The sequence below is a fragment of the Centropristis striata genome, chromosome 13, assembly GCF_030273125.1.
Source record: "Centropristis striata isolate RG_2023a ecotype Rhode Island chromosome 13, C.striata_1.0, whole genome shotgun sequence".
Lineage (NCBI taxonomy): Eukaryota > Metazoa > Chordata > Actinopteri > Perciformes > Serranidae > Centropristis > Centropristis striata.
This window is the reverse complement of record NC_081529.1, coordinates 24,605,684-24,619,820: the sequence shown is the minus strand read 5'-3', so window position 1 is coordinate 24,619,820 and position 14,137 is coordinate 24,605,684. Positions and strand designations below refer to the sequence as shown.

Below are 14,137 nucleotides of genomic sequence, written 5' to 3'. Positions count from 1 at the left end.
AAACAGCTAAAAACAGAAAACATAATCTAAAAGCCATCTAGATGGGAGGAACCAAAGGTTTTGCTAAAAAGGAATGTTTTTAGTCCTTTTTTAAAAGTGTCTATGGACTGTGGTGCCCTATTGGACTGGTGTGAATTATAGGGTGGATAAAGTGCACAGTTGATATTTGTATGCTGTATGTGCGTGCCATCACTAATCATTACCATATTTTTATTAGTTTAGGTAATCATGAGAACTATTCAACTGAATCTAATGATAAAAGTCTTTGTTTACGTCTGTCTACCTGCACCCTTAAACTCCTGTCACTTGAACGCATCGCTTGCCAGCTGATTTGCGCCTCCTCTCCGGCGCACTCATTGGCTTCCTGTGCGGAGCGTCAGCGCAGGGGGCCGGCCCTGACAAGGAGTTTATTGTCAGGAATGTGTAGTAGCACTCAAACTAATTTACCGCACCGACTGTGCCACACTCCCGCAGGGCATCATCCTCTTGTTTGGGACGCGCGTACTGGATTATCTCCCGGTGGTTTGACACAGGCTCCTCTTGGCTCTAAAAACGAACCTTTTATCATGCGATTTGTACTTGATTAAATCGTTTTTGTTGTGTTTTTTGACTTGGAAGAAGACTGTTTTTTCCAGCGCGACTTCAATGCCAGATTCAGCGAAAATGAGCAAAAACGGAATGGTGACCAAAATCCACACGAGGATAAGAAATGACCCGTTCATATCCAATTACGAGCTGGTCGGCAAAGAACTGGGCAGGTGAGCAAGTTTGTTGTTTTTCCAACATTCATTGATGAGAAACTTAAATCTCTGTGCTGACTTTGCTCGACTGCGGGCGGAATGCAGCAATGTCTTGATGAGCTTATTGTAATCTGGTAATCATATTAGGGTTTACTCTCTGCACGTGCTAATGGGAAGCGTGTTAATTGGACATTTCCAATCCAGCATTCCTTCCCCGGGGGAAAGGCACAGATGGAGACGCGCAGCGGTAATGCGCTTTTACGCGGCTTGTGCCAAAGCTTCTGAAAAGTGATCATAAGAGTGAGCAGTAATGAGTTATGCAAAGATGCTGGCGCACATAAACGGACTTTCAACTAGCGCTGGAAATCCTTAAAGTGTTTTCAAGGTTTGAACGGTGCTTTGTTTTGAATCCAGGTAAAAGCATTCAACTGTGTAATGCTTATTTTAATTATCACCACTCTGTAAACGGCTGTCAAAAGACATGTTTTGCTGTTTAAAACACAATAACATCTAAATTAATGTTATGAAGAACAGATATAATCTGTAAACTGTTATGCTGTATGTCCTGTCTATAAATCTGCAATTTACGACGGTTGTAAGGTGCTGGAAAGCCTTGAAAATACATGAAAAGTGCTTGAATATGTCTTTGAAAAATATGTAGGAATCCAACAAGTTTTGTGAGATGAGGAGGGACTTAAATCTAGAATTGCACATCTCCAAACACAGTTCTTCTATGTTTGACATCCAGTGGATGAAAGCATGATCATTTTCTCTGGATTTTGACTCTCCACAAGCTGTGCTGTTGCTTCTGTCAGGGTCCTTTTTATGTGGGCCGGTAGATCCAACTGCATGTGGGGGTGAAAATATAAACTCACCTACGGTATTAGATTGGAGTCATATTTTTTATATGTCACAGTGTGTGTGTGTGTGTGTGTGTGTGTGTGTGGTGAAATGGGGCCAGTACATCAAGGCCAATAACAGGATGGTGTATGAAAACACAAAGTGGCCCCAACTTCTCTTTGAGACATTTTTGTATAATATGTTTAATAGAAATCAGAACTTGTGGTAAATAGAGTTCCTCATTTGTCACACCTGTTTTCCCAGCATTAAATATGCAATCTACCATCAGCCACCTCTTCTCCATCTTATCTGAAGTGCACATTCCAGCCGTATTTAACCGGGGATTCCCCAACATGCCAGACAATAAAGCCTTTCCTCCAAAAGAATTCTGCATTAACACAAGAAGCTGCAGTTGGGTTTCTTCTTGGGTTTCACTTAACTCAACGACAGCTGTTTGATTGCAGCTTGTGCCAGTTCTGCATCTGTCTCTATAACTCAGATTTTTCAGTGTGTGTTAACTTGTCTGCAGAGACAGCCTAAATAAAGAGTCAGTTGGTAGCAGCCAGTTTCCTTGTCAGACACCCTGGGACATCCTGGGACAGCAGCCAGGGCCTATGTGGGGGGGTTGGCTGCCTCTAAACGCCCCTCCTCAACCTCATACCTCAGCCCCTTCATCCTCCTTCCCTCTTCCCATGAGCCAGACCCAACAACATCCTGAGATCAGGCCTCATAATCGCATTAAGTGCAGGAATGTATGCCTGCAGATCAGCTATACAGTCTGTACATTAGGAGGGAAGTTGACCATATTAGAAGTGCCTGAATTCTTCCGCCAAGTGCTTCTTTTCTGAGCAATAATTGGCTTTATTTTCATCATGAGTTGTGGCCCCCTGCAGAGCTATGTATGCACAAAATAAGTTGTGGCCAACTGGGAAACAGAAAGAGGAACCCATGTTGTGTGTCATTCTGTCTGTGAAGCAGGCAAATGAGAGCTGTCATTTCTCATCGCACTTCAGACATGAGTCAGTGCCCTGCTGAGGGAGACAAAACGCAGACTCCACGGGAAACCAACTTCTCAATCAAATTATCACCATCTCCAGTGCTTGAGAGCGGTTCGGTTTTTACGTGTCACAGTGAAGTTGATGAGTGATGACAGTCTGGTTTCAGAGAGATTTTTACCCAGGATAACCCTGAAAATAAGCCGTTAAATGATCTGCATAACTGTGCATGTGGATCCAGACAGGATGTTAGATAAAGTACTAGTTTGTGTTGGAGTCAGAGTTTTTCTGCTACCTGTGTGTGTTCTAATGCAAAAAACACAAGGGACTCAATGGGTAGAATATTAAACTTATGCACTGATGTTCTGTATAACCAGGAGAATTGGTGCATCTGCCGGCTGGAAGTTGGCCATGTTTAGTAACCTCTGACCTGTTGTCAGCCTTTGAAAAGACCTCCTGTTGCTCCTTTGCGTAGCCGGCGGTCATTCCTTTTCACTCCATATGTAGTTCCCAGCCCACAGTGAGCTGCTCTGAACTTGGCTAATTAAGGATGAAAAGGCTCTGACGAGTTTTAGCCTTTTCACTCTGAACAATGAGTCGTCACCATTCTGCAAGGCTAGGGGGGCAAAAAAAGAGAGGGAGAGAGAAGGCCTCACAGCAGTTGGTGCAGTCGCCAAGACTGAACCGAGCTCCGGCCAGAACAGTTGCTGTTTTTGGTCAGTGGTACTGGGCTCGGGAGTAATGCTGTGTGGGAAAATGACTGGCACCATGCTGACTGGACCTTTCTGACTCGGCCACTTCATTTAGATTCTGCCCAGTTTACAGTCATCTTTTCAAAGTCCTCTGCATTGTGCAGCTCATTAAAACATTGAGATGTTAGCTGGATGTAGATGTGGAGGTAACGGTATCCATTTAAGCCTGCTGCTTAGGCTCCAACCTGACTGTAACAGCAGTGACCCCCCCTGCCAGGCCTACCCAAACCAACGGTCTGGTGGGTGGTCCTGGTCCCGGGGCTGCTGTATCAGCCGACTGGTCAGCTTTTGTACAATTGTCAAAGGAGACGCAGGCTCTGGCCGAGGGTCTGGGCGGAGGTGTCAACACAATCCCATTTGTCCCCGCTGCTGTCAGCTGTGAAGAAAGGGAAGTGGACAAGGCCTCATTATCAGCCTGGGAGGGACGGCTGGTGATTGTGGTCGGCCCGAGCTGCAATTCTGCGCGCATCGGACATCCTGCCCACACCCACGCCTGACCCCTAACACCTCCTATGAATCCATCAATGCATATGCGGCGGAATGAGGTTGTAAAAGTGGACATTCTTTTTAAATCTTGTGTTTTACCAGCGGCATCCAGCCACCGAGCTGTTGCATCTCTTTGTTTTTGTTTGACCTTAACCTTATCAAGTCCCTGCCTACTATTCAGCAGCTCTTGCCAAAACTGTCAGCCTTATCTGCCTCTTGTCAGACCCTCCTGAAGGCTAGAGGAAGAGAAGAACAGGGGGGAAATCTCTAACCCATGTCTAATGACGCCTTCTCAGCTGAGCATATCAGCGCTCAATGGCAGCGTCTGTATTTTCAAATGATGCCCTTCTTATCTCTGAACTGTTCTTAAACCTCGCCTACAGTGTTGCACTCGTGGCCGGTTGGCGGTCTTTTCCACAAGCCTTGCACTGTAATCTAGGTTTCACCTCATAGCAGTTTAACTGTCATGAGTGTGTCCAGTAATTTTAGACTTTCATTCGCTGCAGTTTTCAATGACCTAAATTTAATCCTGTTGGCTACTTGGATACAGAACAGAACCATCTCTAAAACCAAATACATTTGAAAAAGCCAGTAATGTGGTTGTGATTATTTTGTCTCCTCACTAATCACTCTCTTGCTCTCCCCCCTCTTTGTTTCCCAGGGGAAAGTTTGCGGTGGTGAAGAAGTGCATTGAGAAAGCGACCGGGAAGCAGTATGCTGCCAAGTTCCTGCGAAAGCGACGGAAGGGCGAGGACTGCCGCACGGACATCTTAAACGAGATCGCCGTGCTGGAGTCGGCCAAGGCAAACCCCTATGTGGTGGCACTGCATGAGGTCTACGAAACCAACACCGAAATCGTCCTCGTTCTGGAGTGGTAAGACAATACTGTACACATTACAGAAAGTTCTTTAAAGAGGTCACTGCCTTGTCTGTCACTCCAAAGTTAGTTCAAACTGTCATGCACACACACCCTTGCAGCGCCACTCATCTGAGGGGAAAAAAGTGATGGGGGCAAGCTAATCTAAATGCCCTTTTAATGCCAGGAAAACTGGGGATGAAATAATTAGGCCTTCAATCATTAAGGAGATGAAAACCCTTTAATCATCACTCTCTTAAAACTTTCCAAGAGTGGAGTTTTTCTCATATAGCATGTCTGAGGGGTTTGAGGACACCAAACTGGCTTCTTGAGAACTCGGTAAACACGTAATGATTTCTACTTAACAAGAAATAATCTTTGAGTTGGGAAAACTTGAATCAGATCTTGACATTCGCGTCATGCAACATCCTGCATGACGAGAATGTCTCTGCATTGGTTTTTTCTTGTGAATTGTCAGCTTTTATCTATCTGTCTGATCTGTTTCTGGCTTTGAGGTATGTGCTGGTTGCTGAGGGCAAAGCTGCATGTCAGTCAAGTCTTTCTTGCCTCAAAAAAACACACTCAGACACGTGTGAAAAGCGTAGCCTTGCTCTACTCTAACACACAATCAGCCTTAAATGGAAATTCTCTCACTCTGTGGTTAGTCGCTCGTCTCGCCATAGCCTCGACACCTCGGTTTCTTGTAATGCGAACAGGGCTGTCAGTAACTGTCACTTTAAATACAGATGTGGCAAAAACGCACCGAGCTCACTGTGAGAAAATAACAATATCAAGCTACAAATGAGTCATTTACACCCCACTGTGAGAACTCATTGCAGGTAAAGTGGCCAGCAGCTGAGACAATCTGCTGGTTCAGTGACCCAGCAAGGTCACCCCGGCTGGCTGTCTGGCTGTGGTGTGTTGGGGTTGGGTGTTAAATGACATGATGCATATCCAGTAAGCGTTCTCTACTGCCTCTAATTAGGATTTGGAAAGGACACTTAGCATCTTAATTACCTCGCTTGCCTCATTACAGGGAGATAGCACTGGGCAATTATGCTCGAACCACGTTCCCCTGACCCTGTTTCTGAACTGCCCGCTGCTCAGGCAGGAAGCCCTCCCTTCCCCGGTCCTCGGTAGCCATCCCCATCCCAGACGTGGAATGCCTCCACAGAACAAAGGTCTCACTGTGGGGGGGTGGTTGTGTTTGACCTCTGACTGAAGTGTGAAAGGGAAGTAGCACCACAGTTCACCCCTGCATGCCTGCAGAGAAAACATAGCAGGGGGTCAGTCGGCTCTGGCCACAGTTCCTCCTCTGCTTCCAAATGTAGCTGCACTGGGAGATCAAGCAGCCTGCACATGCACGATATTTAGCACGTAAAGAAGATCTGTTTTTAAATGTCAGCACATGCTTTGTCCGTTACGTTTTTCCTAAAAGCTTGCAGGAACGTTCGCTGCAAGACCCTTGGCCAGCAAAAAGCTGCATCTTCAAACTGTCTGACCTCAGCATGAGTTTCAAGAATTGCAAACCATTTTCCATTTCCTGTGGGTTTAAATGTAAGCAGAAAGCAAGGCTCCCAAAAGTAGCACACACACCAACGCGCTGGTGTAAAGTGTTATGCACACACGCGCTCACACACAAACATCTCGTAGCCACAACCACATCCTTGGTAAAGTCGGAGAAGACGAGAGAAGTTGAATTTTAATCATCTTTGAGAGCTCCAGTGTGCGTCAGTACCACAGAAACCCCCGGCATAATGACTAGTTTGAGAGATGGTCCCTTTGATGAAAAATGAAGGTGCATCACTTTTTTGTTTCCTGGAGAATTCATCACTTTGACCCTAAATCCAGGAAGCATGGCCTTTCATTTCCTGCTTTTCTACAAACGTGAAAGTGTACTGTTAGAAAAAGTGACAAACACAACTCCAGGACATGCAGCCAAACCAGTAGATCTCTTTAAATGCCAGATGTTCTGTTAAAAGGCTTAAAGTTCCAAAGTGTATCATATATTTAAAATCCAACTATTTAAACCTAATTCACTTTCAGCACCAAGTGATCTTATTCATGCATTCCCCTCAATCTGGCGTTACATCACTCCTAATTGCATTTATAATTAAAAAAAATCCAACACACTGTAAGATTAAATATTTTTGCTTGATGATTTCTAAGGATGACCTCAATGCAAGTGAGAAAAGAAATGCTGGTGATTTTTAAAACATTTTTTATATATACTTAATGACTTATGAGCAGGTGAAAAAAATGTATTCCAGGATAATCTTTCTAAAACAAAAAAAGTTAATCAGTTTTTCAAGATGAATGAAAATTGTCAGGTAAAAAAAAATAAAAAATCTGAATCAATAGCTTTAGTAAACTATTACCAACTAAAATACATTTCTAGCCAAAAGAAATACATGCTCAGAATGCATGGAGAAAATATAACACACCTGGAAGAACAACACACAAAATTCACATTTTTAACACATGAATGAAAACAATTTAGATCAGACTTAGAAAATTGATTCCATAGATTCCCCTTACTGTTTTATTTCATTTAGGATTTTACCGTTCCTATTTTCAACTACTTCTGTTCAGAAACCGTTGCTGTGTTTCATTCCTTGCCCTTTTGGCATACAGTAACCTAGAGCGCTAATGACCTCAGAGGGCTTTAATTGGACTGTACTGGAGTTCAAGCGCCGTTCAGAGAACTCAGCCAACAGACTTGGTTGACCACGTTCTGTAAAGGTGACGTCGATGAGTGCCCAACTTGGTGGTCAGCCAAGAAGGCCTTGAACCAAATAGCTTCTCCTTCAGAACTAGACTTGCTTTACTGCTTTAATATAGAGAAATGCTTCATACGTTCTCAGCTCGTGTCTTAATGGATGTTTAGCTTCCCCGTGCCCTCGCTCGTGTTGGCTGCGGTGGTTTTTTTCTTGCCGCTCGGTGCAGGGGAGGATGCCTCCTACACACAGAAGGAGTGTGTTCATTAATTTTCTTGGAAAGGAGGGAGAACGCGGTGAGAATATTTAGACTTCAGGGACGTATCAGATCATTCCTAAGTGCTTGGCCAGAATGTGTGCAGTCTGTTGAATTTAAACAAGATGGTCTTTATCAAGATTTTAAATCCTCTCAGGCGCTCTGCTGACAGCTTAATGAAATAATTGAAGCACTTTGTCATTTCAAGCCTTTAATTGTTCAGACAGGTACGGTAATGGTTCAAGTCCATGTTACACTGACAGATTCAAGTTCAATATAACACAGAGAGGCAGAAGGTTTTTGTGTCCATCAAACTGCACTCGTATGTCTTACATTTCCTCTCCCAAATGAAAACACCAACACCAGACTTGCTGTTTTTAATATATTCACGTACATGAATTCACTTTCATTAAATGTCTACACTGTTCTCATTTTTATAGCCAGCGGGGTAGGTGGCAGGTCAAGTATTCGGTCCTGGGGAGCAAAAAAAAGAAGAAGAAAAGATTATATTGACCAATGAAGGATATCCTCAAAATCCTTAAAAACATGGGTGCTATTTTCACAGCTGAGGATAGTAAAGAGTGCAGGGTTAGGAAGCTAACAGGGGATTGGGCGGTGCTGGTTATGTAACAGTCGTGCCCAGGGCCTTGACACAAAGTTTTCCCTCTGAAGATAAAAAACATGTGTGCCATCTAAATCCCCCACACATGGTTTTAGGTTTTTTTTGGGTGAACTGTCAGCTCCAGGCATTGATCTGACTGATGGGGCATCCAACGTAAATCCACCATGTCTCCACTTCAGTTAGTGTTGTTACACAAGCGCAGCAAGACCGGGCAGAGCTGCCTATTCCTTAAAAAAAATGTGAGAAGTCACCAATGAGTTGTCTAATTATTAAATTCCACAAAAGGCTAATCCCTTACTTGTAAGCGGCTTTGAACGAACAAGCATACAGTATCTACTTACACTACTCCTCTGGGACCTTCTGTGTTTGCTTCCAATTCCCCTGTTTTGATTTATTAAGTAAACCTGCAGTATATCAGGCTGTAAAAGGCCTTATCTAACCCGGCTCTGAGCAGATATTACCCCTCTTATCTCCAGTAATATTCCTGAGAACAGGAAAGTGCATGCAAGGGCAACAATCAAAAATTATATTGATTCACGTTGGACTCTCATGCCATGTGGACAGACTTTGTTCCTCCAGGCCAAAGTATACTAATAAGGAGACTGCGTGTTATGTAATTTTAAAGAAATTGGAAAAGACTTTGGGTGTGTTTACTAAAAAATTGCACTAATTGGACAGGGTTGGAATTTGCTATTGTCAAACTGAGAGGAAGGGTGTATTTGTACAGTTTATGGTGCAATTTATTATGACAAGTTAAAGTGAATAATCAAAAATGAAAGCGAGCCAAGCTAAACTCCTCTGGGTGGCTGCACAGTTCCTTTTCTTCTCATCTTATCCTTGTTTTGTTTTCTCAGTTTTCCTTCCTGTGCTTCCCTTCCAGCGCCGCCGGTGGCGAAATCTTCAACCAGTGTGTTGCAGATAACGACGAGGCCTTCACGGAGACAGATGTGATCCGACTGGCCAAGCAGATCCTGAACGGCGTGGCCTTCCTGCACCGGAATAATGTCGTGCACCTGGATCTGAAAGTGAGTGCACTGAAATATTGTATCACAATATAGGACAGTCTATTCCCTGGAGTGGCGGGCGGAGGGAGATATGATTTCTGTTATGCAACTGCAACTCATTTAGTGTGTCACGACCTTGTTCCCACGAGGGATCAGTCAGTGAAGGAACTGATTATGTTTCTTTAATGGCCCCTGAAGTAACAAAGCAGTCGTCATTGAGGTTTTCTTTCAAAATATGCATCTTACAAACTATCCAAGTATACAGTTCCTCATGACACAACTTCTTTAAACACGAATAAGCATTACGTTATGTGTACAGTCCGGTATTTGCACACATAAACAGTGGAGCCATGCCCGGTGTTGGCAGGTATAATACCTTGGTCTCATCTGATTGGCTTAGAGGATAATCTCAGAGGAGCAACTTGATTCCAGATGATGAGCCAAACCCTAAAATCCTCTTGGAACCACTTACCTCACCTGCTGTAACCCCTTCACACTGCCAGTGTAATTAATGACCTCACATCAGACCTTCTTCATTATGTAACATACCTCTGTCTAATCTTCAGCCCCAGAACATCTTGCTGACCAGTGCCAGACCGCTTGGGGACATTCGTATTGTGGACTTTGGCTTGTCCAGACGCATGGACAAAATCACAGAAGTCAGGGAGATCCTGGGTACCCCGGAGTATGTGGGTGAGTCCCGCTTCCTGCCTTTTTAAGGCACAGTTCATGCCCAAAATAAAAGAAATGCACATTTTCATTCTTAGCTGTGGTTCTATTTATCAATCTAGAAGGTTTTGCTGTGTGTTGGACTCTCAACTATGATATATGGTTCATACAAAAGCTTGAAAGTTTGCAAAAATTCCAAACATTGAGTTTTTAGGGTTAGAAATATGCTTGAATTTTAATATCTTCCTAGAAAAAGGCTTCACTTTCAACATAATCTGGTGCGTCATTATGTAAACCAAAAATCTTTTAATATTTCAAATGAAACAATTCTGTCATATTTGTTTGTTGTCTCCTTGCATCTCACATTAGATGGTCATTTTTGGTTGAGGGATCTTGAAAGCACTTGAAAAGTTCTTGAATTTTATTTTTAAAAATCTGTACAAATCCTGATTATGTTCTACAGCAATTCACACCAAAACAAATCTAGATTAATAAACAGACCTCCTGACAGATCACCTGTGTCTTTTCAACGTGAGTGCCATTGATCACCACTAATTTGTGCCACATGTTTCTGTTTGCAGCACCAGAGATCCTGAACTATGAACCCATTAGCACTGCGACAGACATGTGGTAAGTGTGCTTCTGCAGTTAATGTGACTGTTTCCACTCATTTAACTGGACGCTGTGCAGAACTCATTTAGTCTGTTTTACCTCTGAGAATAAAGACGGGGTGACATCACCTCCTGAGCGTGCAACACAGTCTAGACTTTAGACCACAGGTTCATCTTTGCTTCGTACTTGCAGTTAATTAATGACTAACCGCAGCAAAGTGGAACACAGCCAACCCTGTTGTGTTGCAAAATACATTATGTAACATCAAAGATGACAAACTGTGTCTAAACCTCCCTCCCTTTCTTCCTCCCTCTGTTCCAGGAGTATCGGGGTCCTGACCTACGTCATGCTGACGGGCGAGTCTCCATTCCTGGGTGAAGAAAAGCAGGAGACATTCCTCAACATCTCCCAAGTCAACGTTGACTACTCGCAGGACACATTTGAAGGGGTCTCCCCCCTGGCTGTTGACTTCATCAAGGCCTTGTTGGTTAAAAATCCCAGGTGAGGCTAATTACTGTAAACATGAAGATAAGATCTGATGTTCTGATGATTTTAGCAAAAGTTTCATCAGCATCATATTGAGTTGAATTACACAGCAAGGATGTGAGTCAGCCTCCTACCGACACGGAAATACATCCGCTTGTGTCTAAATGAGTGTATTTGGTAAGAAGATCTGCGTCACTTGAAATGTCATTTCCTTTTTTTGCAAACTCATCTTATTCTAAAGAGGTTTTTAGGACGGTACCTTTTTAGGTTTTGACATTTCATCAAACACTGACGCATCAGTTTGCGTGTCACCAAAAAAAGTTAAAGTAAAGGGGATTTTCAAGAGAAGCTATGTAACCATATTTCTGATTAACTTAACTCTAACCTGATTAAGAGCTCAAACACTGAGCGTGCACTTTTTCACCACAATTTGTTGATGAAAACTAGCAGCAGCCTCTGTCTCACATCCAGGGCCATAATCTGCAGTCAGTATCATTTAATTGCAGCAGATTATTGGTAAAGCTGGAAAAAGTGGAAGATTCCTCAGTGTTTGAGTAATCGGTGAGAGACGGAGGGGGGAAAAAATCTTGAGAGCAAAACTGCTTTTCTTTGTGGTTTTCCAAACCAAATGTTGAAAAAGAATATGGCCGTCGTCTGTGAGAGAGAGAGAGAGTGGATTGATTGAATCGGATGATCCAGGCAATCTGTCGGTTATGTAAACTCTCGGGGAATTTCCACTCATCCGCAGTGTTATTGTGTTTGTGTGTGCAGGAAGAGAGCCACAGCGGAAGACTGCCTCAACCACCCCTGGCTGAACTCGGTCGCCCATCCCCATCCCCACTCCCACCCGCTCCTCGACACCTGCTCGGCCTCTTCTTTGGACGACCCGGAGACGAGCCAGTCGGAGTCGGAGCCCGAGAGCCCGGCTCCGTCCCCCGAGCTGGACTTGATCGGGTCGTACCTGGCGTGCCCGGGCCAGGGCGGGCTGAAGGCGGGCCGTGACGCCTTCTCCTTCAGCGAGCCCCCGTTCCCCACGCGGCCTGAAATAAAGCAGGAGCTGATCTGCTGAACGACAGGCGGACAGAGACTGAATAAAACTCCACGGAGCAGATGCTGGAAGCCAGTGCGCGCCCACAGCTTCTCGGCCTTGACGTGACTCGGGGCCGTGCTATATGGATGCTGTATGCCTGGCTGCTTCTACTGCTGTGATGTCTGTGAGCTGGGCTGTGTGTTGTTTAATACCTCTGCTTGTGTTTGAGTAATACACGCTTCTCCGTGCTGGTTTATGATTGCTGGGAAGGAATGTGAGAAGAATGAAGATGCAGGAAAAAAAAGAGTGGGAGAAGACACACAAGGACTTTGTCGCAGGACTGCACTGCTGCCTTAAAAGTGACAGCTTGAACACTGTGGCTAGTTCACCCCTGCATGCACACTGGTTCCTCTTTTTTTATTTTTTAACCCAATTAGCCTTTTGAACTGGGTTCCAGAGGAGGGGCAGCCACAGGAAATGACTTCACTCACTGTGTGCTCTCATCAAAACAAGTTATGCTTCAGCTGACCCAGACATACCTTCTGTGATGAGTTCTGTTGAAGGAAGCAAAAGGTTTTGACAGATGGTTGTACTTAACAAAAGGATTAAAGCAAAGGACAGCACCTACGCTGAAGCCAGATTGTTCCACTGTTTTTATGTTTATTTATGTGTTTTTCTTCACCCCCTTAAATACTCAAAGCCACATCAATGAGTTTAACATGGAAATGGTAGCATTCTTTTTTTTTTCCAAGGACAATCTTAAGCACTTTTTATTTTGTTATTGGACTTCCATGTTATAGAGAGAATCTTAAGGCTTTTCAAGCACATCAGCTGTCACACAATGTACTGTACATATTAACCATTTCCCTACACCCACTGTTTTTGTCACCTTTTTTTTTGCCACAAAGTGCCACTTGTTCAACCTCACTTCTGCGTTAATATTAAAGTTTTATTGTATAAAGTTCATTTTGTTGGCTATTGCACAAGTTGCACAAGTTGTATTTTTTTTTTACTTAACTGCAAGGTTGCCACAAGATTTCAGGGTCTTCAAATATTGTGAAAACATCAGTCTTGGAAAGAGGGGATGGCAGGGGTTGAAAGCAACAGTTCAGTTCCGTTATGAGAATTGTAATAGATGACATGGTCAACTGAAGTTTTGTATAAATATTTGATGTTTGCCTTCAAACGCTCGGGAGCAGAGAAATTGGGAAGAATTTCTCCAAAAAAAGTACTGAAATGTATATTGTGAGTTAGTATTAAGATTAATCTGTAAAATATTTGTTTTTGTTTTTTTATGAATGTTAACATCATTATATCATGTCTTATTTTGTACGTTAACTTTTACTTATTCCTGTTTTCTGCTCATGAATTACAGGCAGGTTTGCACTTGTCCTTGTGGACGTCATGTTTAAATGAATAAATGTTGATGGCATGCATTGCAAAATGTAACGAAGAAAAATACAGGTGCATTTTGTATCAAACTCTCCTGCTTGTGTGTGATTGTTTTTATAACAACAAGGAAATGTAACAGCTGGCAGCAGTACTTTATTTTTCAAGCTTATTACTTAGCTTAGCTTACTTTAGTTGGCTTATTACTTTTTAATTTAATAGTTCAGTTACATCAACACTACAACCAAGATTACAGATAGTTCTTGTTATTTTTATTAGCCAATCTAACAGCATGGCGCTAGGGATAAACAATAACTATCATGACACTAAAATTAAACTATTATTCAATTTGATATGCATCCTATAACCCGTGTTTCCTTTATGGGGAAGAGTGGCCATCAGGAAAGTCTCAGGCCACGCCCTCTCTAAAGTCTCAGGCCACGCCCTCTCAAATGTCCACTCACTCTGCGTGTCTCCATTACAAAAAAGGCCCCAGAGGGATTTACCAGACTCCAGAGGTGACGTATGGTTTTCGATCGACGCGTAATCACTTAGCGACCGTTTTGACCGTGATCGCATATGCGACGGATTCAACAGGGACGCAAATGTGGCCGCCGTTGCTAACTGTGCACAACGTCAGCAGCTGATCATAAACAAAGCAGCACGGCTAATTAGGCACATCG

General features: G+C 43.4%; 1 protein-coding gene across 1 annotated transcript; it reads left to right on the top strand.

Moving 5' to 3' along the window:
- Window positions 1-407: 407 nt before the first annotated feature.
- On the top strand, window positions 408-13,546 carry stk17al (serine/threonine kinase 17a like). The gene is made up of 7 exons (XM_059348973.1): window positions 408-758; window positions 4,475-4,687; window positions 9,145-9,289; window positions 9,835-9,961; window positions 10,519-10,567; window positions 10,871-11,050; window positions 11,807-13,546. The coding sequence occupies exons 1-7, from the start codon at window positions 646-648 to the stop codon at window positions 12,102-12,104; spliced, it is 1,125 nt and encodes a 374-aa protein (XP_059204956.1). The 5' UTR covers window positions 408-645; the 3' UTR covers window positions 12,105-13,546.
- The last annotated feature ends 591 nt before the right edge of the window (window positions 13,547-14,137 follow it).

Excerpts from the sequence above, each read along its gene's own strand:
- stk17al (XM_059348973.1), top strand. The coding sequence starts at position 646 with ATGCCAGATTCAGCGAAAATGAGCAAAAACGGAATGGTGACCAAAATC. Across the intron at positions 759-4,474 it reads GTCGGCAAAGAACTGGGCAG|GGGAAAGTTTGCGGTGGTGA; the intron begins GTGAGCAAGTTT and ends TTTGTTTCCCAG. Across the intron at positions 11,051-11,806 it reads TTGTTGGTTAAAAATCCCAG|GAAGAGAGCCACAGCGGAAG; the intron begins GTGAGGCTAATT and ends TTGTGTGTGCAG.